This window comes from Dipodomys spectabilis, unplaced genomic scaffold (assembly GCF_019054845.1).
Source record: "Dipodomys spectabilis isolate Male_0828 unplaced genomic scaffold, ASM1905484v1 ptg000699l, whole genome shotgun sequence".
NCBI lineage: Eukaryota > Metazoa > Chordata > Mammalia > Rodentia > Heteromyidae > Dipodomys > Dipodomys spectabilis.
This window is the reverse complement of record NW_024871376.1, coordinates 74,862-102,793: the sequence shown is the minus strand read 5'-3', so window position 1 is coordinate 102,793 and position 27,932 is coordinate 74,862. Positions and strand designations below refer to the sequence as shown.

At 62.6% G+C, this 27,932-nt stretch overlaps 1 protein-coding gene across 3 annotated transcripts; it reads left to right on the top strand.

Moving 5' to 3' along the window:
• The first annotated feature begins 1,101 nt into the window (after positions 1-1,101).
• On the top strand, positions 1,102-27,932 carry Lcp2 (lymphocyte cytosolic protein 2). 3 transcript variants are annotated; one of them, XM_042672342.1, is made up of 21 exons: positions 1,102-1,351; positions 3,988-4,050; positions 10,013-10,059; positions 11,440-11,505; positions 12,068-12,099; positions 12,939-12,976; positions 14,491-14,686; positions 16,111-16,208; positions 17,361-17,427; positions 17,525-17,608; positions 18,526-18,551; positions 18,647-18,669; positions 18,802-18,885; positions 20,049-20,079; positions 21,538-21,550; positions 21,974-22,103; positions 22,750-22,793; positions 23,778-23,884; positions 24,681-24,758; positions 25,474-25,629; positions 27,676-27,932. In XM_042672342.1, exons 1-21 carry the CDS (start codon positions 1,274-1,276, stop codon positions 27,796-27,798), a joined length of 1,584 nt encoding a protein of 527 aa, XP_042528276.1. In that variant the 5' UTR covers positions 1,102-1,273; the 3' UTR covers positions 27,799-27,932. The 3 variants fall into 3 exon arrangements, with proteins under 3 accessions (XP_042528276.1, XP_042528278.1, XP_042528275.1); XM_042672344.1 differs by having other exon boundaries at positions 1,103-1,351; positions 22,747-22,793; positions 23,778-23,869; XM_042672341.1 differs by having other exon boundaries at positions 1,103-1,351; positions 22,747-22,793.

The following is a 27,932-nucleotide window of genomic DNA, read 5'->3' as shown; positions in this document are numbered from 1 at the left end:
TGTCTGACATGGATGAAAATGAGCGGCTCCTGCCTCCTCTTATCTCGGGCTCAGTAGACGGTGGAACGAGGGGTAGTTGGGATTAGATGGGGGGTGGGGGCATAGCAGAGGGAGCCTAACTGGGAATGGGGGTGGGGCATAGCAGAGGGAGCCTAGCCGGGAATGGGGGTGGGCATAGCAGAGGGAGCCTAGCCGGGAATGGGGGTGGGGCATAGCAGAGGGAGCCTAACCGGGAATGGAGCAAGTCGGCCGCCGTCGGTGCGCTGGTGCCCTCTCCCTTCAGCATGACTGATGAGGGGCATCCGGGTCTCAGGTAGCCTCTGGCCTGGCTTTACAGGTTTACAGGAGCGAGAGTCGTGGGATATGCTGCATTTCAGCCCTTGCCTAAGACGGTACAGCGCAGAACTGTCCGTCTGAGGAGTCGGTGAGGCCCGCTGTCGGATCCAGGGCGCCCGACGCCCTCGGAGTCAGTGAGGCCCGCTGTCGGATCCGGGGCGCCCGACGCCCTCGGAGTCAGTGAGGCCCGCTGTCGGATCCGGGGCGCCCGACGCCCTCGGAGTCAGTGAGGCCCGCTGTCCGATCCGGGGCGCCTGAGGCCCTCGGAGTCAGTGAGGCCCGCTGTCTGATCCGGCCTGCTCAACGCCCTCAGAGTCAGTGAGGCCCGCTGTCCGATCCAGGGCGCCCGACGCCCTCCCTCCCAGGGGACCCTCTCCCCCAGGGGTCAAGGGCGCACGTGGGCCTCCTCGGATGGGAGCCGCAGTTGGGGAGGGGGAGGAGGCCGGATGGCAGGGGACAATCAGGCTCCCTTCTCTTGTTGTTCACTAAGGGGGGAGTGTCTGTATTTCAGGTCCATCGTCAAAATGAATGGTTAGCTACAAAGCCCCAGCGCACGGGACGAGTGGAGACCGGGCACTGGGAATCTTCGTGGAAACGTCCTTGAGCTGACCTTGTGAAGAACTGGCTGCGGCTCTGGGACCGTGGGGGGGCTGCCAACCCCATCTTTTGGCGTATTTCAAGCCCCCAGAACTGCGCTTCCTCCTGGGCTTATTTAGAAGCCAGCAGAGGAAGTGGTAAAGGAAACTGGCTGCGTCGTTTTCTGAGAAGAGACCATATTTGTGCCTGGAGGAAGCTGCTGCCTCCCGGGCTCTGGCTACCGCAGAGAAGAGGGCGCTCCCGGGGCGCGGGGGCAGGGCACAGGCTCAGGAGCGCGGGGGGGCCTCTGCCAGCCACCGAGCCTCCCAGGACGGCCACCGAGCCTCCCAGGACGGCCGCCATGGCCCTGAGGAACGTGCCCTTCCGCTCCGAGGTCCTGGCCTGGGACCCCGACAGCCTGGCCGACTATTTCAGGAAGGTGAGTCCTGCTCTTCCGTGAGTGCTGGGCAGGGGTGCAGACCGGCGTGGGTGCGAGGGTGGGATCCGGACAGGGCATGGGAGGTGCGCCGGGCTCTAATCCTAAATGAAAACGCTCCGCCGTCCTGAGAGTTCAGTGCTGTCCTGCAATGCCGGCCCAGCGAGGTGATTCGAAGCCAGTCTGGCTCCAGGGTGTGTGTTCTGAGATGCGGAGGAGGTTGGAAGCACCGATGGCAGCCCATGCTGGCAGACTGGACGGGAAGATGGAGTCTGGGGATGGCAGACAGGGGGCACGGGGGCAGGGCTGGGTGGGCATGGGCTCCTGTGGCGTTGGGCTGGGTGGACATGGGCTCCTGTGGCGTTGGGCTGGGTGGACATGGGCTCCTGTGGCGTTGGGCTGGGTGGACATGGGCTCCTGTGGCGTTGGGCTGGGTGGACATGGGCTCCTGTGGCGTTGGGCTGGGTGGACATGGGCTCCTGTGGCATTGGGGTGGGGTGGGCATCGGCTCGAATGGCATTTAGGCACTCTGAAAGGGGTCCACAGACCCTTCCTTACCAGTGTTTCACTGGGACCTTGGGGGGAGGGGCCTGGGAAGCAGCCCCGAGAGCTGGGCCTCAGGGGGTTGGGGATGGAGGCTGAGCTCAGGCATCAGGCCACACTGAGCTGGGCCCAGAGCGCCGTGGTCCCCCCTCTGGACAGGACATAAAAGGACTGAGGGTGGGATCGGGGAGGCTGAGGGAAGGCCTGGACACCCCATCAGGGGCCCCGCACCCCTGAGCACAGCTCCTGGCGCCCAGACGAGTTACGCAGACGAAGACCTCCCGCCGGGCTCTGGAGTGAGACAGGCCTGGCTGAGTGGCGCCTCTCCTGTGCAGCTTGGCGACCTTCCCTCCCGTAGAGCCCTGACTTCTCTGCCCCTCGGCTTCCTCCTCAGCAGATGAGCGCCAGGACCCCCAGCGGGGTGGCTGTGACGGGAAGTCAGGTGTGAGGCTTCAGGCTCGGGGAAGCGGCCCGGGCGGGCGGGCGGGAGCGCCGGGCGCACCAGCGAGGCTGGGCGTCTGCGTGCCTCGCCCGCGTCCGGACTACAGGCCGTGTGCCGCGTCTTCACACCTCCAGCACCTGCAGCGTCCGAGCATCTGCACCGGGCAGCAGAGTCCCTGGCTCCCACTCACCTGTTCAAAGCCACACTACATTCCCCACTCACCGTGTCTCCTCAGGGCAGGGCCTACCCTCTCTGAGCCCCAGACGCCCCATCCAAAGCCAGGCCACGGCTCTAGGCCAGGCGTGTCTCCCCCGGGTCTCCGGGAGGGTCGTCTAGGGTGTTGGTTGACAGAGCAGCTTCCAGCCAGGTGTGGCAGTCAGTCACTCAAGAGACACAGGTAGGATCACAGTCCAGTGCCTGTCAGGGCAAGAGCAAGATCCGATCTGAAATATAACGGAAGCAAAGAGGACCGGGGGTGTGCCTCATTGGTAGAGTGTGCCTCGCACGCTTGAAGCCCTGCGTTCAGACCCCAGTGCTGCGGATTCAAGACCCAGAGGCCCAGATCTCACTGGACCCCAGCTGAGCACCTAGATCCCACCCACGACGCAGTCTGAGGGTTCTATCGGAGCCAGGACTCCAAACCACTGGGATCGCCGGCTGATGAGGACAGTGGGCAGGAACTAAAGGCGCTTGATGCTACAGAGCTGTGCCCACACCTCAGATGCCCCCCAGCTCTCCCCCTGGCATCCGACTTCCCAAGCGCACGAGGCCACAGCAGTCCTGCTTACACTTCTGCATGTTTGGTGAGAAGAGTTTGATTTACCTGCCCCGAGAAAGCTGGCTCAAACTCTGAGGACCACATCTGTGGGAGGAGCCCGGAATTTCCAAGGAACAAATCTTTAACCTTTGGCACCCGAACTTAGTGATATTTCAAATAGGAACGATTGAGGACAAAGTGGATTCAAGACCAAATGAATCATTCCTGATGATTCCTGATTGGTTTTGGAAAACAGCGAAGACCTTGCCCAGGGTCCCTTCCTTTGATCAGTAAGTAATGCTGTTGTTCCCAAAGGAACAGTCCGGACAGAGTCGCTCAAGTCCTACTCCGCTGCTCCGCGGCCACAGCCTCCAGCAGCACACGGGAAGACGGGAGCGGCCCTAGCTGCCGGGGCTATGCGCTTCTTTATTTACATTTGGCAGCGCTGGGGTTTGAACCCAGGGCCTCACACTTCTGAGGCTGGCGTCATTCTGCTGAGCCACGCCTCCAGCCACCCAATTAGCCGTTTCTATGTGGCTGTTGGAACAGCAGTTTTCCGACTAACCTTAACGTCTGATACGATACAGAGGGATTAAATAAGAAGACGTTGAACGTGAGTGAAGTGTTGAGGTTATTATTTTAGGGGAGATTGGAGCAAAAAGTCAGGGTGTCAGACAGATGATGACTGACGGCTTCTGAGCCTTAGGAGCGTCTCCGTGGTCCTTTCTGGAGGAGCAGGCCCCGAGGGCGTCTCTCTGGAGCGTTGGAATGAGCCGCTTGCCCATGCTGGGCATCCTGTTGGCTGGGCAGGGCCGGCTAGCCCCCATGGCTGCGTGTGAGACAGGCAGACCGTGGCGGGAGCCGGCCTCGCTGACAGCACCCTCCTCCTCTCCACAGCTCAACTACAAGGACTGCGAGAAGGCGGTGAAGAAGTACCACATCGACGGTGCGCGGTTTTTGGTGAGTTCCAGACGCCGGCCACATGGACACCAGGGTGCCTGGCTGTTTTCCCAGGGGCTGCCGGCCCAGGCGGCCTCCCTCATTGCTGGGGTTCCCCTGGGAGGCGCTTGTTTTCAGCATCCCTGCGTGGCCCTGGGTTCGACGGGTCCGCCAGAGCCCTCGGCCTGACATCCTCTGATGACGGAGCCTCCTCAGACCCTCCCCAGGTACCACGCACACCCTAAGGTCCCAGTGTACAGAGGAACGTGATTACAGTTGCATGTGCAACACACACACACGCACACACAGCCAGATGCCATGACTCACGCCTGTAATCTTAGCTACTCCTAAGACTGAGATCTGGAGGCTGGTTCCGGGTCAGCCAGGTTGCCCAAGAAAGAGAGAGAGAGAGAGAGACAGACAGACAGACGGACAGACGGATGGAGGGAGGGGGGGAGAGGCGGGAGGGGAGAGCAGGGGGGGAGTAGGAAAGTTTGGAAGCTTGGCCATGGTTCCTTCTCTCAGGACTCTGCCTGACTCCCCGCCCCGTCCTCAGTGGTCTGAAGAGGGCAGGGTTAGCAACGGCTGTTAAGAGCCGGGTCAGATGAATCCAGTGGGCACCTCAAGGTAGCCAGCCGGTCCCCGCTGAACGGCCCCGACCCTGCGGCTTCTCCCTGGAAGGCCTGGGTGCCCTGGATCTCGGAGTCCAGTAGGAGAAGGCCGCACACACGGTCAGATTCAGTTCACGAGAGGATTCTGCATGGTGGCAGGAACCTGGTCCTCACATAGCTGTCCACCCTTCGAAAGGAGATCTTTGTCAACATCCAGAACACAGAACCTGGAGCCCAAACCCTGGCACCTTCAGTGCTCAGTCACCACTACCTTCTCCTGCCCAGCCCCTCTCCTGTCCCCAGCCCCTCTCCTGCCCAGCCCCCCTGCCCCAGCCCCTCTCCTGCCCAGCCCCCCTGCCCCAGCCCCTCTCCTGTCCAGCCCCTCTCCTGCCCAGCCCCTCTCCTGTCCAGCCCCTCTCCTGCCCAGCCCCCCAGCCCCAGCCCCTCTCCTGCCCAGCCCCTCTCCTGCCCAGCCCCTCTCCTGTCCAGCCCCTCTCCTGCCCAGCCCCTCTCCTGCCCAGCCCCTCTCCTGCCCAGCCCCTCTCCTGTCCAGCCCCTCTCCTGCCCAGCCCCTCTCCTGTCCCCAGCCCCTCTCCTGCCCAGCCCCTCTCCTGTCCCCAGCCCCCCAGCCCCAGCCCCTCTCCTGCCCAGCCCCTCTCCTGCCCAGCCCCTCTCCTGTGTAGCCCCTCTCCTGCCCAGCCCCTCTCCTGCCCAGCCCCTCTCCTGTCCAGCCCCTCTCCTGCCCAGCCCCTCTCCTGCCCAGCCCCGCTCCTGCCCAGCCCCTCTCCTGCCCAGCCCCTCTCCTGCCCAGCCCCTCTCCTGCCCAGCCCCTCTCCTGTCCAGCCCCTCTCCTGCCCAGCCCCCCAGCCCCAGCCCCTCTCCTGCCCAGCCCCTCTCCTGCCCAGCCCCTCTCCTGTCCAGCCCCTCTCCTGCCCAGCCCCTCTCCTGCCCAGCCCCTCTCCTGCCCAGCCCCTCTCCTGCCCAGCCCCTCTCCTGTCCAGCCCCTCTCCTGCCCAGCCCCCCAGCCCCAGCCCCTCTCCTGCCCAGCCCCTCTCCTGCCCAGCCCCTCTCCTGTCCAGCCCCTCTCCTGCCCAGCCCCTCTCCTGCCCAGCCCCTCTCCTGCCCAGCCCCTCTCCTGCCCAGCCCCTCTCCTGTCCAGCCCCTCTCCTGCCCAGCCCCCCTGCCCCAGCCCCTCTCCTGCCCAGCCCCTCTCCTGCCCAGCCCCTCTCCTGCCCCAGCCCCTCACCTGCCCCAGCCCCCCTCCTGTCCCCAGCCCCTCTCCTGTCCCCAGCCCCTCTCCTGCCCAGACCCCCTCCTGCCCAGCCCCTCTCCTGCCCCAGCCCCTCTCCTGCCCCAGCCCCTCTCCTGCCCAGCCCCTCTCCTGCCCAGCCCCTCTCCTGTCCCCAGCCCCTCTCCTGTCCAGCCCCTCTCCTGCCCAGCCCCCCAGCCCCAGCCCCTCTCCTGCCCAGCCCCTCTCCTGCCCAGCCCCTCTCCTGTCCAGCCCCTCTCCTGCCCAGCCCCTCTCCTGCCCAGCCCCTCTCCTGTCCAGCCCCTCTCCTGCCCAGCCCCTCTCCTGCCCAGCCCCGCTCCTGCCCAGCCCCTCTCCTGCCCAGCCCCTCTCCTGCCCAGCCCCTCTCCTGCCCAGCCCCTCTCCTGTCCAGCCCCTCTCCTGCCCAGCCCCCCAGCCCCAGCCCCTCTCCTGCCCAGCCCCTCTCCTGCCCAGCCCCTCTCCTGTCCAGCCCCTCTCCTGCCCAGCCCCTCTCCTGCCCAGCCCCTCTCCTGCCCAGCCCCTCTCCTGCCCAGCCCCTCTCCTGTCCAGCCCCTCTCCTGCCCAGCCCCCCAGCCCCAGCCCCTCTCCTGCCCAGCCCCTCTCCTGCCCAGCCCCTCTCCTGTCCAGCCCCTCTCCTGCCCAGCCCCTCTCCTGCCCAGCCCCTCTCCTGCCCAGCCCCTCTCCTGCCCAGCCCCTCTCCTGTCCAGCCCCTCTCCTGCCCAGCCCCCCTGCCCCAGCCCCTCTCCTGCCCAGCCCCTCTCCTGCCCAGCCCCTCTCCTGCCCCAGCCCCTCTCCTGCCCCAGCCCCCCTCCTGTCCCCAGCCCCTCTCCTGTCCCCAGCCCCTCTCCTGCCCAGCCCCCCTCCTGCCCAGCCCCTCTCCTGCCCCAGCCCCTCTCCTGCCCCAGCCCCTCTCCTGCCCAGCCCCTCTCCTGCCCAGCCCCTCTCCTGTCCCCAGCCCCTCTCCTGTCCAGCCCCTCTCCTGCCCAGCCCCCCAGCCCCAGCCCCTCTCCTGCCCAGCCCCTCTCCTGCCCAGCCCCTCTCCTGTCCAGCCCCTCTCCTGCCCAGCCCCTCTCCTGCCCAGCCCCTCTCCTGCCCAGCCCCTCTCCTGTCCAGCCCCTCTCCTGCCCAGCCCCTCTCCTGTCCCCAGCCCCTCTCCTGCCCAGCCCCTCTCCTGTCCCCAGACCCCCAGCCCCAGCCCCTCTCCTGCCCAGCCCCTCTCCTGCCCAGCCCCTCTCCTGTGTAGCCCCTCTCCTGCCCAGCCCCTCTCCTGCCCAGCCCCTCTCCTGTCCAGCCCCTCTCCTGCCCAGCCCCTCTCCTGCCCAGCCCCGCTCCTGCCCAGCCCCTCTCCTGCCCAGCCCCTCTCCTGCCCAGCCCCTCTCCTGCCCAGCCCCTCTCCTGTCCAGCCCCTCTCCTGCCCAGCCCCCCAGCCCCAGCCCCTCTCCTGCCCAGCCCCTCTCCTGCCCAGCCCCTCTCCTGTCCAGCCCCTCTCCTGCCCAGCCCCTCTCCTGCCCAGCCCCTCTCCTGTCCAGCCCCTCTCCAGCCAAGCCCCCCAGCCCCAGCCCCTCTCCTGCCCAGCCCCTCTCCTGCCCAGCCCCTCTCCTGTCCAGCCCCTCTCCTGCCCAGCCCCTCTCCTGCCCAGCCCCTCTCCTGCCCAGCCCCTCTCCTGCCCAGCCCCTCTCCTGTCCAGCCCCTCTCCTGCCCAGCCCCCCTGCCCCAGCCCCTCTCCTGCCCAGCCCCTCTCCTGCCCAGCCCCTCTCCTGCCCCAGCCCCTCTCCTGCCCCAGCCCCCCTCCTGTCCCCAGCCCCTCTCCTGTCCCCAGCCCCTCTCCTGCCCAGCCCCCCTCCTGCCCAGCCCCTCTCCTGCCCCAGCCCCTCTCCTGCCCCAGCCCCTCTCCTGCCCCAGCCCCTCTCCTGCCCCAGCCCCCCTGCCCAGCCCCTCTCCTGCCCCAGCCCCTCTCCTGCCCCAGCCCCCCTGCCCAGCCCCCCTCCTGCCCAGCCCCCCTCCTGCCCAGCCCCTCTCCTGCCCAGCCCCTCTCCTGCCCAGCCCCTCCTGCCCCAGCCCCCCTGCCCCAGCCCCTCTCCTGCCCAGCCCCTCTCCTGCCCCAGCCCCCCTGCCCCAGCCCCCCTCCTGTCCCCAGCCCCTCTCCTGCCCAGCCCCTCTCCTGCCCAGCCCCTCTCCTGCCCAGCCCCTCTCCTGCCCAGCCCCTCCTGCCCCAGCCCCCCTGCCCCAGCCCCTCTCCTGTCCCCAGCCCCTCTCCTGCCCAGCCCCTCTCCTGCCCAGCCCCCCTCCTGCCCCAGCCCCTCTCCTGCCCCAGCCCCTCTCCTGCCCCAGCCCCCCTGCCCCAGCCCCTCTCCTGCCCCAGCCCCTCTCCTGCCCCAGCCCCCCTGCCCCAGCCCCTCTCCTGCCCCAGCCCCCCTGCCCAGCCCCCCTCCTGCCCAGCCCCTCTCCTGCCCAGCCCCTCTCCTGCCCAGCCCCTCTCCCCCAGCCCCTCTCCTGCCCCAGCCCCTCTCCTGCCCAGCCCCTCTCCTGTCCCCAGCCCCTCTCCTGCCCAGCCCCCCTCCTGCCCAGCCTCTCTCCTGCCCAGCCCCTCTCCTGTCCCCAGCCCCTCTCCTGTCCAGCCCCTCTCCTGCCCAGCCCCTCTCCTGCCCAGCCGCCCTCCTGCCCCAGCCCCCCTCCTGCCCCAGCCCCCCTCCTGCCCAGCCCCTCTCCTGCCCAGCCCCTCTCCTGCCCAGCCTCCCTCCTGCCCCAGCCCCTCTCCTGCCCCAGCCCCTCTCCTGCCCAGCCCCTCTCCTGTCCCCAGCCCCTCTCCTGTCCCCAGCCCCTCTCCTGCCCAGCTCCTCTCCTGTCCCCAGCCCCTCTCCTGCCCAGCCCCTCTCCTGCCCAGCCCCTCTCCTGCCCCAGCCCCCCTCCTGCCCCAGCCCCTCTCCTGTCCAGCCCCTCTCCTGCACAGCCCCTCTCCTGTCCAGCCCCCCTGCCCAGCCCCCCTCCTGCCCCAGCCCCTCTCCTGCCCAGCCCCTCTCCTGCCCAGCCCCTCTCCTGCCCAGCCCCTCTCCTGTCCCAGCCCCTCTCCTGCCCCAGCCCCTCTCCTGCCCCAGCCCCTCTCCTGCCCAGCCCCTCTCCTGCCCAGCCCCCCTCCTGCCCCAGCCCCTCTCCTGCCCAGCCCCTCTCCTGCCCAGCCCCTCTCCTGCCCAGCCCCTCTCCTGTCCCAGCCCCTCTCCTGGCCCAGCCCCTCTCCTGCCCAGCCCCCCTCCTGCCCCAGCCCCTCTCCTGCCCAGCCCCTCTCCTGCCCAGCCCCCCTGCCCAGCCCCTCTCCTGTCCCCAGCCCCTCTCCTGCCCAGCCCCTCTCCTGCCCAGCCCCCCTCCTGCCCAGCCCCTCTCCTGCCCAGCCCCTCTCCTGCCCAGCCCCTCTCCTGCCCCAGCCCCCCTCCTGCCCCAGCCCCTCTCCTGCCCCAGCCCCCCTCCTGCCCCAGCCCCTCTCCTGCCCAGCCCCTCTCCTGTCCAGCCCCTCTCCTGCCCAGCCCCTCTCCTGCCCAGCCCCTCTCCTGCCCCAGCCCCTCTCCTGTCCCCAGCCCCCCTGCCCAGCCCCTCTCCTGTCCCCAGCCCCCCTCCTGCCCCAGCCCCTCTCCTGCCCCAGCCCCTCTCCTGCCCCAGCCCCCCTCCTGCCCCAGCCCCCCTCCTGCCCAGCCCCTCTCCTGCCCAGCCCCTCTCCTGCCCAGCCCCTCTCCTGCCCAGCCCCTCTCCTGCCCAGCCTCTCTCCTGCCCAGCCCCTCTCCTGCCCAGCCTCTCTCCTGCCCAGCCCCTCTCCTGCCCAGCCCCTCTCCTGCCCAGCCCCTCTCCTGCCCCAGCCCCTCTCCTGCCCCAGCCCCTCTCCTGTCCAGCCCCTCTCCTGCCCAGCCTCTCTCCTGCCCAGCCTCTCTCCTGCCCAGCCTCTCTCCTGCCCAGCCTCTCTCCTGCCCAGCCCCTCTCCTGCCCAGCCCCTCTCCTGCCCAGCCTCTCTCCTGCCCTGGCTAGATGCTCTCCTGCCCCAGCCCCTCTCCTGCCCTGGCTAGATGCCCTCCTGTAAGTTGTAACCTGTCTGCCACCTGTTGTGTTTTCATTTTAGAGCCTGACAGAAAATGACATTCAGAAGTTCCCCAAGCTCAGGATGCCGTAAGTCCTCCCTCTGACCCCATGGGAAGGGGGGAAGTCCGGCAGTAAACCGAGTCAGTGGTACATTACGGTCCACATGACACAGGAAAGTAGGAGGAAGGTTAAGGACACAGTCAGGGTATGGGGGGAGGAAAGGGAAGTAAGATTCCTGCAGACATCCGGGTGCCGCTGTGGAAGGTGCCCTGGGGGGCCCCCCTTCCCCCCCCCCGTCGAAGGCTCGGTGAGGCCCGGTCCAGGGCTTTATCCTCCACTGGGTCGGGGTCTTCCTCCCCCTAAGGACATCTTCAGGCTCAGTGAGCCTGCCCAGGAGTAACAGGAGCCTGGAATACCAAATAACCAGCAAAGTACAGTGCGCCCAGCTCCCAGGAGCCAAGCAAATGACCCAGGACACGTTGACAGATCACCCCCAAGCGGGCTCGCTAGCTCTGACACACAGCTGGCTTCCATTGCATGAAAGGAAAACCCTGTGTCTTTAGATGCGAAGAGGTGATAGGAAAGCCAAGTGTGAAAAATGGCGGAGTCGGAGGTCAGACTTCCTGTCACTCAGTTCTTCACTTGTGAGCTAGAGAGCAATACCAAGTAGCACTAAGCAGCACTTTATATAAGAGGACGTGGGGAGTACTGTGCGCCCAGTACTGTGCGCTGCCTGTCCTGGCCCCTCTCGGGGGTTTGCTGAGAGTCTCGGCTGCCACCAGCACTGCCCAGCCGCCCCCAGCAGCGGTCCTGAGACCGAGGCACGCAGGGCCCGGCCCTGCGGGGGCCGCCAGCCTCCCTTCTCAGCCTGTGGTTTGGCATTTCCTTCCTCACCCAGTTTGAGCCCCAGTGGCTTGCAGCTGGCTGGTAGATACTGGTGCTCACTCCCGGCCCTGGCAGCGCCCGTGTGGGACCCAAAGAGGTGTCTGGACCCTCAGAGCCCAGCCCTGGGTCCCACATGGGGGTGAGGCCAGCACCCCTTGGGGTGGGGTGGAGGGAAACAGGTACCAGCGGGGAGCAGATAAGCAAACGGGGGTGAGCAGGGAGCAGACAAGAGCACACAGGAAACAGAGATGACAGCCCAGTCCTCCGGGTTCAGAGGAGAGTCTGGAAGTCCAGTGTCCAGCAGTGGTGCTCAGCCCCAGGAATGACCAGGCAGAGGGCCGCACAGCCTGGCGTCTGGGTCCTTGGGCCTCCGGAGGTGGGAGAGCCACGTGGGCAGGGCCATCGCTGAGGGGCTCTGTGCGGGCCTGTGCCCGGGCGGGCGGCAGAGGCTGGGGGCAGTGGGGGGTAGCTGACCCAGGAGCGCCCGCTGGGGCTCACACGGTCAGGGACCCCTCGGCCTGGCAGGAAGGAGGAGGCGGCCAGGAGGTGGTTGAGCCTCTTCACCCGGCCTTGATCTTGTAGGATCCTCAGTAAGTTAAGTCAAGACATCAACAAGAATGAGGAGAGGAGGAGCCTTTTCACACGTAGGTGAGTGGGCCGTGGCCGCGGGCCCCGGGGCTCCCCCGTCCCAAGGGGCTTACCAAGGATTCGGGAAGCGGGTGGCCCAGGGTGGCCCACGGATGCCGGGAGAATGAACGTCCCCTAAAACCAACGGCAGGCAGCCACATGCTCCCATAAGCCACCAGTGTGGCTTCCAGTATTAGGGGGCCACTGTGCTCTGGTTGCCAGGCAACAAGGGCGCAAGCCATACCTTCTGCTGGGGAGTCCTCTGCCAGAGCGGGGCTGAGCAATGAGCGTGATCTTAAACCAACCGGCCATTGACACAGTACCACTAACTTAGCACCATTAACTTAGTATACTATTAACTTAGTACTATCAACATAGTACCATGAGCTCTGTACTAGTAACTCAGTACCATCAACCACCAATTCAGTTCCATTAACTCAGTACTATTAGCACAGTACCATCAACATAGTGCTACTAACTCAGTATTATCAACTCGGTACCATCAGCTCAGCACCACTGACAATACAATCCACTAGGTACCATTAACTCAGTACCACTTACACAATACTCTTTGCCTTGGCAGACCCCAGGTCCAGCGGTTTCCTGAAGAGAGAGGTAAGGTGTGGGGCTGAGAAGCGATTGCTTTAGAAGGCACTGGGTTCCTCAGGTCTTCTGTCTGCTTCCCGAGTCTCCCTGGGTGTCATGCGGATGACCCCACTCGCTTGCCTGCTCTCTCCAGTGAGAGCAGGAGAGACGCAGACCTGGGGAGGACTGGGGGGCTGTGGGGAACTTGGAGGACAGCCAGCCGTGACTGGGCTGGCCCGTGCCTCGGGGACCCCCGGGCGGCTTTCCACTGTTCAATGCTGCCTGGCCCTGGGGTGTGCCCGCCGCGCCCTGTCCAGTTCTGCTGAGGGAAAGCCGGAGGCACCGAGTCCAGTCCCCTGCGTGTCTTAAGCACCTGTAGGAGGGAAGATTAAGGAGGCCTCTGCCCTTGGTGGGATGGATCCTGGGTCAGGAGTTCTAGGTCGGCAGCGGCATACGGATGGTCAGTGGTCTGGGTTCCACTGCGGTGACAAAGCCCCGAGGCTGTGCAGTGGTTGAGGTCCTGAGACCCGGTGTGTGGTGCGGAGAGCTCTCATACCACACGTGGCCTGGTATGGCAGTGGCACCACATGGGAACAGGTGTGAGCGTGGCCAGGGGCCCCTCCAGGATGGCCTCACTTCCTACAACTTGCCTGCACACGCGCTGGTCCAGGCCCCGAGACCCACGTCCGTCCTGGAGACCTGGCCGAGTCTCCGCAGAAAGCCACGGATCCACCCCGGCCCCAGAAACAACTCTGTGCCATCCGCTCACGCTGTCCTGCCGGCGCTGGGTGGGCTGCTGTGGCTTCCTTGGAGGGACATCACCCGGCCCTTGAAGGTGGGTGCTGACACCTGTGTTTCCCCTCCCACAGAAAGCCAGGAGGAGGAGGATGGCGGCTGGTCGTCTTTCGTGAGTATGGCTGGGCTCCTCCCAGACGCACTCCCCTGGCTCTGTGCTCTCGGGCTGGCGCGGACCCAGGGCCTCGAACTCCCTAGCAAGCACACACACGTCATTCCCAGTGCTCCGGGTCCCCTGGCCAGCTTCCCCCGGTTTCCTCAGCACCGCCGTTGTTACAGAGAGGAGATCTTCATTACTATAGCAGCGGTGGCCATGAATAGCATCACCCTGGTGTGCCAGAGCCTCAGACCGTGTTGACTCAGGACTGAGCGCACCAGGGTGGAGGGGGACACGGGCACAGGGGCCACGTCCATGGGGGTTACACGGGGCCCCGTCCATGGGGTTACACAGACTCACGTCCATGGGGTTACACGGGGTCACGTCCATGGGGTTACACGGGCTCACGTCCATGGGGTTACACAGGCTCACGTCCATGGGGTTACACGGGGTCACGTCCATGGGGTTACACAGGCTCACGTCCATGGGGTTACACGGGCTCACGTCCATGGGGTTACACGGGCTCACGTCCATGGGGTTACACGGGCTCACGTCCATGGGGTTACACGGGCTCACGTCCATGGGGTTACACGGGCTCACGTCCATGGGGTTACACGGGGCTCACGTGCATGGGGTTACACAGGCTCACGTCCATGGGGTTACACGGGGCCACGTCCATGGGGTTACACAGGCTCACGTCCATGGGGTTACACGGGCTCACGTCCATGGGGTTACACAGGCTCACGTCCATGGGGTTACATGGGCTCACGTCCATGGGGTTACACAGGCTCACGTCCATGGGGTTACACAGGCTCACGTCCATGGGGTTACACGGGGCCACGTCCATGGGGTTACACAGGCTCACGTCCATGGGGTTACACGGGCTCACGTCCATGGGGTTACACGGGCTCACGTCCATGGGGTTACACGGGCTCACGTCCATGGGGTTACACGGGCTCACGTCCATGGGGTTACACGGGCTCACGTCCATGGGGTTACACGGGCTCACGTCCATGGGGTTACACGGGCTCACGTCCATGGGGTTACACGGGCTCACGTCCATGGGGTTACACGGGCTCACGTCCATGGGGTTACACGGGCTCACGTCCATGGGGTTACACGGGCTCACGTCCATGGGGTTACACGGGCTCACGTCCATGGGGTTACACGGGCTCACGTCCATGGGGTTACACGGGCTCACGTCCATGGGGTTACACGGGCTCACGTCCATGGGGTTACACGGGCTCACGTCCATGGGGTTACACGGGGCCATGTCCATGGGGGGTTACACAGGCTCATGTCCATGGGGTTACACGGGGCCACGTCCATGGGGCTATGTGGGCTCGCGACCATGGCAGTCACATGGGCTCGCGGCCATGGGGCTCACGCAGGTTCATGTCCATGGGGCTATGTGGGCTCGCGGCCATGGCAGTCACGTGGGGTTGCGTCCATGGGGGCAGGTGGGCTCACAGCCATGGGGTCACGCGGGGTCGTGGGCCCCGCCCCTCCAGCCCCCCTCTTGCTGGCAGGAAGATGACTACGAGAGCCCCGACGAGCCCGACGAGGAGGACGGGGACCAGGGCGACTACGAGTCCCCGACCGAGGGGGAGGAGGCGCCTGCGGATGAGGCGGACTACGAGCCCCCGCCCTCCCACGACGAGCAGGCCCTGCAGGGCGCCATCCTGCCCGCCCCGCCCCTGGCCAGCTCGGGCTCCATGTACATCGGTGAGCGCCTGGCTGTGCCCGGCCGAGCCCGGCCCTGCACGGTCCCCACCCTCCATCCTCCCCCCACCCTGCCCACCCCGCCCCTGGCCAGCTCGGGCTCCATGTACATCGGTGAGCGCCTGGCCGTGCCCGGCCCGGCCCGGCCTTGCATGGTCCCCACCCTCCATCCGCCCCCATCCTGCCCGCCCCGCCCCTGGCCAGCTCGGGCTCCATGTACATCAGTGAGCGCCTGGCTGTGCCCAGCCAGGCCCGGCCCTGCACCGGCCTCCTCCCTCTGCCATCCTCCCCCCATCCTCCCTCCCCCATGCTTCCCTCTGACCCCCTCCTCATCCTCCCCCCCCTCCCTCTGCCATCCTCCCCCCATCCTCCCCACCTTCTCCCTTCTCCCTCCCTCCCCCATGCTTCCCTCTGACCTCCTCCTCATCCTCCCCCCCTCGTCCCTCCCCCATCCTCCCCCCATCCTCCCCGCCTTCTCCCTCCCTCCCCCCTCCTCCCTCCCCCATGCTTCCTTCTGTCCTCCCCACCAGCCTCCCCCTCCGCTGGCCCCCACCCCCCTCCATGGTGGGTGCCACACCAGCCCCCTGGAGGAACATGACCGCCGTGGGGCTGGCGCTGGGGCTAGGCGGGAGCTGCTGGCCGCGGCTCTCCCTCCTCCTGGTCTTGTCCCAGCCAGCTCCTGCTTTAAGGAAGAGATGAGCAAAGCGGGGAGGTGGGCCAGGCGGGCAGGAGCACTGACTTGGTGGTGTGCTGGCCTGGACGGTTTTGTGTGTGTGGATGTGTGTGCACGCGTGCGTGTGTGCAAGTGTGTGCACGCGCATGTGTGCACGCGTGTGCACGCGTGTGCATGTGTGTACACATGCATGTGCGTGTGTGTGTGTGCACACACATGTGTGTACGTGTGTGCACATGTGTGCATTGTGCATGTGTGCATGTGTGTGCGCATGTGTGCACGCGCATGTGTGTGTATGTGCGCGTGCGCGTGTGCACATGCATGTGTGTGCGTGCGCGTGTGTGCACGCACGTGTGTGTACGTGTGTGTGCGTGTGTGTGTGTGCGTGTGTGCGTGTGCATGTGTGTGTGTGTGTGTAGGAGCACACACGGGTTCATTCCTTCCAGCCCTGTGTGAAAGCCCTCCCTGCTGTGGCTGAACTCCTGGCCTGGTCTCTGATAACGCCCTCCCGGAGACACAAGAGGCCCTGTGTGCTGTGCACACAGAGAGTGAGCAACTCGGTGTGAAGGAAGGGCAGGCCAAGCGTCCCCGCGGGGCTCACGAGGGCCGGGCGCGTTCCCGCATGGGTGGGGGCGGGGGGCTGGGGGTCCCCAGGCACCACAGAGTGGGGCACCTGTCTCCCGAGACCCGTGAAGTTGGCCAGCCGGTGCCGACGCTGGCGCCCTCGCCCAGTGATGTGTTTGTGTTTCTGCAGACCGCCCCCCCGCCGGGAAGGCCCCCCAGCAGCCCCCCGCACTGCCCCAGAGGTCGACAGCCGCCCCCCCTCCGCCTCCTGCCAGCCGGGGTCACATGGTAGGTGCCTCCCGCCCGCCCCGGCCACTTCTTCCACTGTAGGAAGAGAGCGTGGAGTATCGCTCCCCAATTCCAATTTGGCAAAACGCTGGGATCGTGCACCGGGCCCAGTCACCAGTACTTGGTGTGCATCGTGCCACTTCTTGGTATTTTCTTTGCACCACCAACAATACCAATGCAGAGCAAAAACAACCCCCTTTCCAGTATTCCTCGTGGTACCATCTTCTCCTACTTGAGATAGATGAAAACCGCAGAGCAAACTCTCGGAGAACCAAACGAAAGCTGGCACCTTGGAGCTACCGCCCTCTGGCAGAGAGCGTGGCACCACCTGCTGGCCAGTGCCAACGGCTGCCGCAGCCCTGGGCAGGCAGAGGGGAGGAGTGAGGGAGAGGCAGCAAAGCCGGAGCGGGGGGGGGGGGGGGGGGGGGGAAGGGGGGGGGAGCCCGGGCACAGCGCAGGGGACGGCTGCTCTCGCTTGTGCAGCTCTGGCTGAGGGAGGCTCCAAAGCTGAGTGTATCCACGAAGCCATCTGCTGACACACGGCCAGAGTCCACCAGTCCCTCAGCTGATGTCCACGGAGTGGCCCCCGTGTGCCAAGCGCTGTCGAGGGGCCAGAGGAGGGGCGTTTTTGGATTGAGGGATGGGGTGGGGTGATACTAAGTAAATGGACACAGCCGTGAGTTGACCAGTTATGCCTGTCTCGGGGAGCTGGGGGGCGGGGGGCAGGGGCGGGGGGCAGAGGACCAGGGCCATGGCGGGAGGTGGGGTTGGGCGGGAATAGAATGGGGACAGTCGTGGAGAGAGCAGAGACAGAGGGAGACCCAAGCACAGCCATGCCCCAGAGAGCAGGAGGTGTTCCAAGAAGGGCACGAGGCCCCAAGGTGGCCGTCGAGGGCCGGAGGGTGGGCAGCCCGGCTCAGGCAGGGCCGCGCGGGTCGTGGTGTTTTCTTCATGTGACCGGAGTCCTGGAGGGCTCAGCAGGGCGGTCCGGTGCTCAGCGCAGCCCTGCAGACAGAGCTGGAGAAGAGGCTGTGCCGCGGCCCCTGGGGGGCGGAGGTGCCGGTGGGATGCCAGCGTCCCGGCTCAGCTAACACCGCCCGGCCTGTGGAGGCCCCGCCATGCTCAAGAGCATTTGGTTCTGCCTTTCTCCAGCCCCTCCTCATGCCCCAGGCCAACCAGGAAGAACCTACCCGGGGGCAAAACCACAAGCCGACCAAACGTAAGCTCGGGGCTGCTCCTTCCCTGCCCAGCGGCCGCCTGCCGTCCCCAGCCAGCTGCTCTCTTCTTTGAAGTGACCCCCGCCCTCTTCCCTCCAGTGCCAGCCCCTTCCATAGACAGGAGCACGAAGCCACCCCTGGACCGCTCGCTGGCCCTGCCGGACAGGGAGGCCTTCATGCCAGGTACGACCTGGAAGGGGTGCAGAGTAATCCTAGGCCATGTTTATGACGTAAAGGTGACGTCTCTGTTCAACCCTTGAATGGCATCCTGGCCTGAGGCATTTTGGAAGAATAAACTCCTTTTTTTGGGGGGAAGAGGGGCTTGAACTCAGGGCCTGGGTGCTCTCCGTGAGCTCTTTTGCTCAAGGCTAGAGCTCTGCCACTTTGAGCCAGTGTCCCTTCTGGTTTTTGGGTGGTTAGTCAGAGATAAGAGTCTCAGGGGGACTTTTCTGTCCAGGTTGGCTTTGAACCGCGATCCTCAGCTCTCAGCTTCCTGAGTAGCTAGATGACAGGCGTGAGCCACCGGCGACCAGCTCAGCTAGGAATGAGCTCTGCTGGTGATGCTTGTTTTAACATGAGCCCCTGGCATGTGGAGGGCATGCAGGCAGAGGCGGGAGCAATCCGTCCAGGAGGCAGGAAGTTTCTGAGTGTCGGGGTCAGGGAGCAGAGGAAGCGCCCCAGTGCTCCCCGATGCGGTGAAAGCCACATCAGCGCAGACAGCTTAGCCGTGCAGAGTTCTCGGCTGCACCTGGATGGCACAGAGCCTGCGTCACCCGTGCTTGGAGAAGAGTAGCGCACACGCACAGGCCCGGCGCACCAGCGCCCATCAAGCCCGGCGCACAGCCCACCGCCGTTAGCCCCAGGTTCAAAGGTCGCTCAGAAACGGAGTCTCCCCCGCCCTGTAGCACAAGGCTTGCCTCTGGTATGGAGAGGGGCTGCAGTTATGGCCAGTTAGAGACGGACATTCCCAGGGGTGTTGGTCCTCTGAATGCCTTTGAGCGATGGACGGGACCTGGCCGAGCTCCTCGGTGCTTCCACCCCGGAGGGCCAGGCTCGGGGTCCTCCAGGCCTAGGCTCAGACCCGCTGTCTGTCCTCACAGGGAAGAAGCCAGCATTTGCTGACAAGGTGAGCCGGCTTGCGGGCCTGCGTGGGGGTGGTCTGGGGTGTTTGTCTTGCGTCTTGTCCTTCCCTCACCAGTCCCCCACCTTGCTGTCTTGCAGCCCGTGGCCCTGGCAGGAGGAAGGTAGGTGGTGGTGGTGTGTGTGTGTGTGTGTGTGTGTGTGTGTGTGTGTGTGTAACAGAGGGCAGCGGCACTTTCTCTAGAACTCTTCTCCACAGCTCAGTTCATGCTCACACATCTTGTCTCTACCCTCAGGGTGCCCGGGGAGCATCTGCCCAAGATTCAGAAGGTGCCGGAGCGAGCCGTGCCCCTGGCCGGGAAGAAGCCGCCAGTGCCCAAGTACCTGTCTCTTGTTCTTAGCTTGCCACTCCATCGCTGGGCATGCCGGCCCCGCCCCGGCCTGGCCCTGCATGGGCAGAGGGTCTCTGTGGCTGTGCTTATGGAATGTCCCCGCATCGCAGATTAACTGGGAAGTGCCAGGGTCTCTGAGGAAAGTGGGAGCCTAGCAGGGGTGAGGGGAGGGGGTTCATCTTCATCTGGAAGGGAAGGAGAGGAGAAGAAGGGAGGGGATGAAAGGAGAGGAGAAGGGGAGGAAGGAGAGAGGGAAGAAGGAGGGAGTGAGAGGGGAAGAAGGGAAGGAAGGAGAGAGGGTAGAAGGTTGGATTCTGGGACTTCTGGAAGAAGTTGTTGGACTTTTCCTGCATTGCCAGAGCAAAGTCCCAAGGTGCATTCAATGCAAAGAGCAGACAGGGCAGGGGAGGAAGTTTGAGGTCAGCACCAGGGCCGCACTTAACGAACCACACACCCACTGTCCGTAACTGCAGGCCGCTGCGATCGGCTCCAGTGTCTGTAACTTTGCCAGAAAGTAAAGCAGGCAGGACCACCGCCCTGGGCGCCGGGCAGACTCGCCAGCCGGGAGGGAGACTGCCAGGGATGGTGACCCTGCTTGGTTGGGATGGGGCTCAGAGGAAGACCAGAGCGAGGGAGCGGAGAGAGCCCCAGCCACGGAGCGCAAGGGCATCCCAGTGCAAAACCATCCAGCGATGCTCAGCCCACACCTTCCGTGCTGGACGAAGCTAGAAGGGGCTCAGCCAACTCTCCTCCTCCCCTCCAATCGCAGGGAGCCGCCGGGGCAGCGCGGAGGCCCTCAGGCCTCTCCCGGGAGTGACCTTCTCCCTTTGCCTTCTCTCGCACAAAGATGGGGCCACCAGACTGGTCCAAAACACCCACAGCGAGTATTGCCGCAAAGCTCCACTTGCGTGCAGAAACATCTCCTCCATTAAGGTTAACAGCGACTAAAGGGGACAGTGGCCACAGGCGAGGGTTTGTGGAGCTCCGCGTGCAGAGAGGGCAGAGCACGCGGGTGGCCATGCCCCCCCCCCGTTCCTCCATTCTCAGCCTTCTCTCTGGACTTGACTTCTCTGGGTGCAGTTTGGTGGACAGTACATTCTCAGGCCAGCTCCTGACACACGCTTCTTTTTCTCTGCTCCAATTTATTCCAGGCACGGATGGGTACCGGAGAGAAGAGAGAATGTAAGTAGGAAATGTCGTGTTGGAAACGCCTGGCACGGGGGAAGCCAGGGCCGGGGTCTGTGGAGATGAGGACGGTGTCTGTCGTGGTCTCCCTGAGGGTCCATCTCCTGGAGCAAGACTCCTGGGGATTGAACCCAGGGCCTGGTGCTTGCTGGGCAAGTGCTGGCGGGACTGGAGCCATGCCCCTAGTCCACAGTGGGTCCTTGAATCCAGGTGCCTCGTGTTGGGGGTCTCAGTGCTCCCTGGACCCCACCACGTGTTCTGGCTAACTCCTGTTCCTCAGAGAGCCCCCAGGTGGCTGAGCCATTACTCCAAAGGAGTGACTAGCAAGGTGGAGGGAGAGGTTGGGGGGGTGGGAGGGTGGGGGGTGCCCTGGGGCCGGGCCTCACCCAAGTGGGCCAGGCCTCTGCATCTACTCTGCACCCAAGGAAGGGGCGTAGCGTTAATGGATTTGGGATGGAACATTCCACATCCCAGAAACCACACGGGCTCCAGGAGGGGCAGGGCTTGAGCCTCTCTTGTCCTGTGCTTCGCATAAAGAATCATCTTTTCCCTTTCAATGGGAGGGAAACTGAGGCTCAGAAAGGTAAGATACTCTAAGTGTCCCAGGTACTAAAAAGCAATCTGAGTCTGAATCCAGGCCTGAGTTCTCCCACATGGTGCGATGTGTCGGCCGGATTCCACGGCTGTGGGGCTGTGGGGCCTGACGGAGGCCCGAGGCCCAGGGATGCAAAACCTGCCTTAAGCAGCACTTAGGGTTGCCAGGCGCGAGAGTCAGAACACGCAGAGGAAGGTCTTGCTGCGCCCCTGCCCGGACGGCCGCACAGACAACCCCCGGTTGGCCCTTTTGGTCTTCTGGCCAAAGGCCAACGTGCTTCTGGGCCTCACTTCTTACCTGAGGAGATAAAGAAACAGTCAGTAGGGTGGCCGTGAAAGGAAATCCACGTGGCTGTAGGCCACGTGCACTATAAATAAATGAGAGCTTGCTGCTTTTAAGAGGAGTGGATCTGGCCGGAGAGCCGGACGGAAGGCCGGAGGCCGGGCTTCCCGGGAGGGCTGCAGCCCTGCCTGCAGACGCTGGCAGGGCAGAGCCCTTCCCCCCAGCAGGCCTCCACCTGTAAAGCAAGGGCACTACATTGCTAAGGGCTTGCGGGAGCAGAGTGAAATACCGTGTGTGAATCTATGGGGGAAGGTTATACACACTGTAAATATTATGATCACTTTGAGGATCTCAGATGGGAGCATCCTCAGGTTATTGTTTCTATTAGAAAATCATAAACCACTCATCAAGCGCTGAGATGCTTGTGATATACTTATTGTGGTGCACCATAGCTGGGAACAAAGAGCCAGCCTTGTTTCTGTGATTGAGAAATGTGTTGACCCTTCCAGGAACTGTGTTTGGACAACAAGCTAACATCTTCTTCTCCCTCCCTCTCTCTCTCTTCTTCCTCTTACCAGGATGAAGATGACGGTAGGTTTACAAAATCTTTCTTACAACTTCTGTCTCATCTGTTAGGCATGTAAATGGAGTCCTTTAGCTGGGAGGTTACAGGACCAGCTAGAGCCATTATGCTCACAGACGCACACCTGCGTCTGTTCTGTCACTGCATGCTGAAATAAAGTGGGATTCTGTGGTTGCTTTAACAGAGAGAATTGTTAGTCATTAGAACAGTGCAGATTTGGGTGGCAACGTTCAAATGCCATGCAGAGTTTGATGGAGCTGTTTTGCAGTATGCATGGCCTCTAAGGCGACGCGGAATAGACTGACAGTGGGGCGAATGAGCCAGCTTGGGGATTTGCCTTTCATGGAGCAAACAGCCTGCCAGCAGCCCTGAAGGCTCCCCGGATCCTGGATTCTGACCATCTCCCCAATCTTTGTCTTCTCCCCTCCCAGTGCATAAGAGACCTCTGCCTCAGCCGGCGCCACTCCCACTGAGTTCCAGCACTTTCCACTCAAGGTCCGCCAAGCCAAGTCCCAAGCCCCCCCTCCCTGCGTCCCACAGCCCCGGACCCTTCAACGAAAGGTGTGTGGCTGTCTCCGGAAGCCATGTGAACTTGGTTAAAGTTACTCTTACACGTCGGCTGCAGTTTGAGGGTTCTGAGTTTGGAAACTGGCAGAAGTCCTCTGGGGGGTGGATTTCTCTTTTGTCGAACAGGACTGGGCGTGCTGCTGCTGCACAGTGACACCCAGGCCCCGACTGTCTGCGTACCACAGGGCAGGGTGCACAAGGGGAAAGAGAGAGAGGCCAGGAGGGGCAGGCAGCTGCGGGAGGACCTCATCTCAGATGGAGGCCAGCCCTGTGCAAAGCTGGCAAGATCCTAACTTCAGGACACAACAGAAATGAACCCGCGGGGCAGGCTCACGGGGGGAGTGCAGGCACGCTAGCGTGTGTGGGAAGGAGGGAGGGAAGAGGAGAAGAGGGGAGAGAATGAGAAGAAGGGAGGGAACACGGAGGGAAGTTGCTCCCTGTCCCCCCCCCCCCGCTAGCCCAGAGCACCCACCCATCGGCCCAAACTGGGCGGCATTTTTCAAGCATAACCGACGGGTTGGGGCCCCGGGAGGAAACAGCAGACGGGAGATGGTGGCGGGCCCCTCCCTCTTGGAGGCAGCCGAGCGCTGGGGTTCCGGCCCCAGCCCAACCTAACATCCCGCCCTCCCGCCCACAGCAGCAGCTTCCCGCACAGCGCCTCCCTGCCGTCATACCTCTCCCAAGGTGGGTACCTGGTCCTCCGGGGCTTGCGCTAGCCGCTGCTTCTGCACGCCCGGCCGGGGATGGGTGTGACCTCTGTGGCCGTGGTGTTCTAGGACCTTCTGTGCAGAGCAGATGAAAACCCAGAGGCCACGTCACCAGAGGGTGGAAAGTAAAGCACACCGAGTACGTTACTTGAGACTCGAATGAGAGAGCGAGGGAGCGAATGGAGGCTGGGGAATGAGCGGAACATTCTCGCTAAGGGAATCCTTCAGTGGTATACAGCTGTTCTCACACAGAAACCCACACGCCACCTGACGTCAACATGATGGAACCTTCCCCCAGAGGAGGAAACGCCCTCCCGGGAGGTTCTGGGGACGGGGCAAAGAGGGCCTTAAAGAAAGTGGGGTGCACGCGCTCCCCGCACTGCCCTCCCCTCCCCCGCCTCTGTTAGAGGAACGCATGGGAAACCCAGCAGACACAGCGGGGGGCCGGCGCGGTTTGGAACTGTGCCGGTCGGTCGGGCTTCCCTGTCTTTTCATGAAGACGAGGAAAACGTAACGATCACCACCAGGCACCGCCTCACAGCAGAGAATGCAACAGGATGTCTGTGAAAGACCATCTAGAATGTTCTCAGTGACAGGACATTAAAGCAACTGCCACATGCTCTCAGGTGGATGTCCTCAGCTTCCAGTACATACAAGCACACCTAGGATATTTACAATGTACGGCAGGCCCCGCTAGGACATCATACACGCGAGGCTCTGTTCTGGAAGCTTCGTGGACATGATTGCACAATAGCTCCTGAGCGGCCTTTGGGTTTGGGAACAGGGGAAATGATTTTCAAAGCCCTGTTTTCCTGAAATGTTAATTATGGAAACAGCTAGAAGGGCATAGGAGGGGTGGGGAGGGGTGTTATGAGAAAAGTAAACTCGAACTCCCAGTACATTAATTAATGCGGTGCACTAATTAAAGCAGTGCATGACTTTCTGCCATGTGCTCCTTAAGGGCTTAGCAACAGACCCCCTCCCCGAGCGGAGGGGAGGAACTTCTCCTTGCCGGTTCCCAGCAAGCCGCAGCCACTGTCCCCTGGAGCAGAGGTGAGGAGCCACACGGCTTTTACCGTCCCTTGGTTTGGAAAGAGCGAGGCGGTGGCTGAGCTCAGGGTGGGGTCTGGCCTGGCGGGAGTGAGGCTTGGGTCAGGTCCCAGCCCCGCAGACAGACCAACAACAGAGGAGCCAGACCAAAGAAAAGAAGTTCTTTTCCTCACGTGCTCACCCAGACTCCCAGGGGCAAGTGTGTGCTCTGAGGAAAGCAATGAGAAAAGAATCCCGTTTTTTCATCTGCTTCCTAGTCTCTGACCTTAGCCAAGTCTCTGAATTGCTCAATGAGCTGACTGGATGTTTTGTGTGTGGATGGGGTGCACAGGTGGAGGAAGTTCCCGTCCCCGGGGTCTCCCGGCCTTGTTCCCGGCCACCTGGGTCAGCAGACTCTGCGGTGCTTTCAGACACTCCTGTTTGCCCTGGTGACTTTTGTTTTGGTGGTCGTGGGGCTTGAACTCAGGACCTGGGCACTGTCCCTGAGTCCTTTTGTGCCCAAGGCTAGCGCTCTACCACGTTGAATCATAGCACCGCTTCTGGTTTTCTGGTGGTTAATTTCATGGGCTTTCCTGCCCCCGCTGGCTTCACACCGTGATCCTCAGACTCAGGTCTCGGCCTCCTGAGTAGTTAGGATTACAGGTGTGAGCCACCTGCTTCATTCCAGTGACTCTTTATTCAAGTTTAAGAGCACACATGTGTCAAGCCTCATGGGGCTGTGGTGAACACTGGTGGAAACGACCTCTCGGGGGCTCTCGTTTCTCTTAACCCGGGAAGGGCTGAAGTTCTTCATTCTAGAACTTTCCACTTGCAGAATTCCTTAGAGGAAGAGTGGTACGTTTCTTATATCACCCGGCCAGAGGCAGAGGCTGCGCTTAGGAAGATAAACCAGGTATGTGTGGCAGCTTGCTTTTGATGTTCTGCATGTCCTTGGCGATGGAGGGGGTGTCTGACTGGCTCCGTTAATGTGGCGTGAGAGGAATAAAGGCAGGCCGTCATCGGTCAGTACACGTGGAGGGCGTGATCTAACCGGTACGGTGCATTCTCACGCCACAGTGACCTACTGAAGGGAAATGAAAAGCACAGGACGGGTCGTGGCACCAGTTTTGTGTCAGGAGAGGGGGCAGGACTTGTCTGCTTTTAGGTTTGCTGATGTGTGATCTGCATGATGTGCTGAGTGCAGACACCAGAGCGTTGGAGGGGTGCAAACGGGGTGCATTTGTAGGTAGATGGGCGTCTTCTAACAGTGGGGGTGGAAAGGAAGGGCTGGGGAATCAACTCACCAGAGTGAGAAAGTGTTCCTTCACCATGGAAGTCATTACTCCTCCCGGCCCTTTACCCACTCAACCACTGGTTACTGTTTTATTAATGCAGAGAAAAGGATGCTTTATTTTTATCAAGAGCCTTGGAGGAGGCCGACTGGGAACTCCCTTTGATCAGATCGCTGCCGCCTTTCTTGATAACGATGCGTGCAGAGGTCCTGGGGCTGTCACTCTCAGGGCTGGCGTTAGCTGACCCAGTGGCAGGGTGTGCAGGTTCCCGGGGCTGTAGGCCAGAGTGTTGACTTTCTCCACCGCTTCCTCCATGACACACATTTATTCTTTTAGGACGGCACTTTTCTGGTTAGAGACAGCTCTAGAAAAACAGCCACCAACCCGTACGTGCTCATGGTGCTTTACAAAGACAAGGTGTACAATATCCAGATCCGCTACCAGGAGGACAGTCGGGCGTACTTGCTGGGAACTGGCCTCCGAGGGAAAGAGGTGAGGACTCCCAGCTCACATGCCCTGACTTCCCTCTCCTGTCTCCCACGCATCCACACGGCCCACTCCACAGCCTCTGGAGGTTCATGCAGTGTGTATACAACTTCAGAGTCAAGCCCCACGGGTGAAACCCTGTGTTGGTTTGCTTCGGGGAAGTAAAACCAAAAGAGGGACAGTGACTGGTTCTGCCACAAGATCCTCCCGCCTTCCCGCCCTCCCTCCCGCCCTCTCTCCCTCCACCCTCCCTCCTCCCTCCCGTCCTCCCTCCTGCCCTCCCCCCCCCACGTTTATCTTCCTAAGCACAGCCTCTTCCCTCTTTTAATCCAGGTCTCATATTCCAAACAATCAAACATGACATACGTAAGCATGACTGGTGGGTAGCGGGGGGTCCCAGGTGTTCTTCCAGAAGTTTCTTGGTTCTGTGGATACAAGGCCTAAGCCTAGGACACAGCCCCCAGTACAGGGAAACAAGGGAGCGTAGGAAGGGAGCAGGACGCGGCTCACCAGCAAAGCTAATGTGCACGACTTGGCAGTGGGAGGCAGGAAGTCCAGGCCGGGCCCACTGCGGGCCTCGAGTGCTGCCGTCCACACTCGGGTGGCACAGGGCACAGGCCGACCCCACGCCGTGTGAGCGCTGTGGACGGCGGGGCGTGGGGACTCCGTCCCAGACTTTAGAAAAGACAGTGATGCTGGCGCCGGCGGAGTCTTCCCTGGCCCTCCGGTGTGGCGCAGTCAGGGAAGGTCATGTCGCACCATGGTGACCTCAAGGCCCAGGTGTGACCCTTGACTTTGATTTGAGGAGGGGCTTCCTGGGTAGGACTTGGGGCCACTGTCTAATCCAGGAAGCTGCCATGCAGGGTTTAGAATGGAGTCTAGTATCGCCAGTATTTCCTCATTCCTGCTCTTACACCTAGAAGCCTAGCTACTCAGGAGGCCGAGATCTGGAGCATCACCGTTCAGAGCCAGCCCCAACAAAATGCCTGCAATACGCCGTCCCAAAGAGCTAGCTAAAAGCAAGGCCAGAGGCCTGGCTCAAATGGTCGAGTGCCAGAGAAGCGAGCTAAGCAAGTGCCAGGCTATGATTTAAAACACTAGTATGAAAAAAAATAGCATTAAAAGCGTCCAGTTAGATGTTGTCAAACACCAGTCTCTCCTATTTCTGAACTCATTGCTATAGTTCCAATGCACTTAGAAGGCATATTTAAAACACCATCTGAGGAAGCTGGAGAACTAGAACTCTTGGCTGTGGTGATCACTAAAATACTCGGGTCATTTCCTATGAAACCCGGAGGTTTGGCTCAGCAAAGACGGCCAAGTTGTAGAAGAAATTCCTGTCTGGCTAAGGCTTATATTCTCATCCTATCAAGTTATGGGATGGTAGTCAGCATTCATGTGGAAAACCCCTCAGCACCGTCTTTCCCTGGGGAGAGTGACAACTCGGCCCTGTCCCCACTGTGCTGTTTGGGGGGGGGAGGTCGCCTCCAGGATAAGGAACAAGTCACACGTATCCACAGTCCAAATACCTCCGCAGAGGGCTGGTGAGCAGAGCACGCGCACGATTCTCACTGCGGCCCGAGCGGCAGGCTCTGGTGTAATACACGTCTTGGTACGTGCTTGGTACATGGAGGTGGCCAAGGAGACCCAGGAGAGCTCTTGGGAAACAACCGCCATGCTGTATAGCACTTCCTGGCAGGGTGAGCAATGGCTGACGCCCTGGTTCTTGCTCCTCTCAACTCTACTCCCGGCTGCAGAGAAGAAGGGACACAAAATGGAAGCCCAGGCAGAAACAAACAGAAGCCTGAGGCGAGGGCATGGCATCAGCACTGTTAGCCTTTATCTGAGGTTGAAGTGTCTTCTCTCTGTGATTTGTTGGGAATTTCTGTAGCACCGATCACTGAAGACGTTTGCCGGACTGGACATACTTTGCCCCCCACCCCGGTGTTTGTAGCCTGGATAGGGGGTGTCAACCGATGGGAAAAGCAGGCCTACAGAGGCCTTTGCTCGGGGCTGGTGCCAACCTTCGCCTCCCTATTCTCACTCCTGCAGGACTTCCTCTCTGTGTCACACATCATCGATTACTTCCGGAAGATGCCGCTCCTGCTCATCGATGGCAAGAACCGAGGCTCCAGATACCAGTGCACACTGACACACGCTGCGGGGTACCGCTAGCCAGCCAGCCCTGCAGACAAGCTTTCCTCTCGCCTCGTGATTGGACGAACACTTGGGACTGAAATGACCCTCAACACATGAACGCAAGAGGCTTCTTGTTTTCCATTTCCATAAAATGTTTGAAGACTGCCAAA

What these genes read in the sequence shown, in the direction of transcription:
- Lcp2 (XM_042672341.1), top strand. Translation starts at nt 1,274, where the DNA reads ATGGCCCTGAGGAACGTGCCCTTCCGCTCCGAGGTCCTGGCCTGGGAC. An exon ending in TCGACGGTGCGCGGTTTTTG is followed by an intron (nt 4,051 to 10,012) that starts GTGAGTTCCAGA and finishes TTTTCATTTTAG; the next exon opens with AGCCTGACAGAAAATGACAT. An exon ending in TTCCCCAAGCTCAGGATGCC is followed by an intron (nt 10,060 to 11,439) that starts GTAAGTCCTCCC and finishes TTGATCTTGTAG; the next exon opens with GATCCTCAGTAAGTTAAGTC.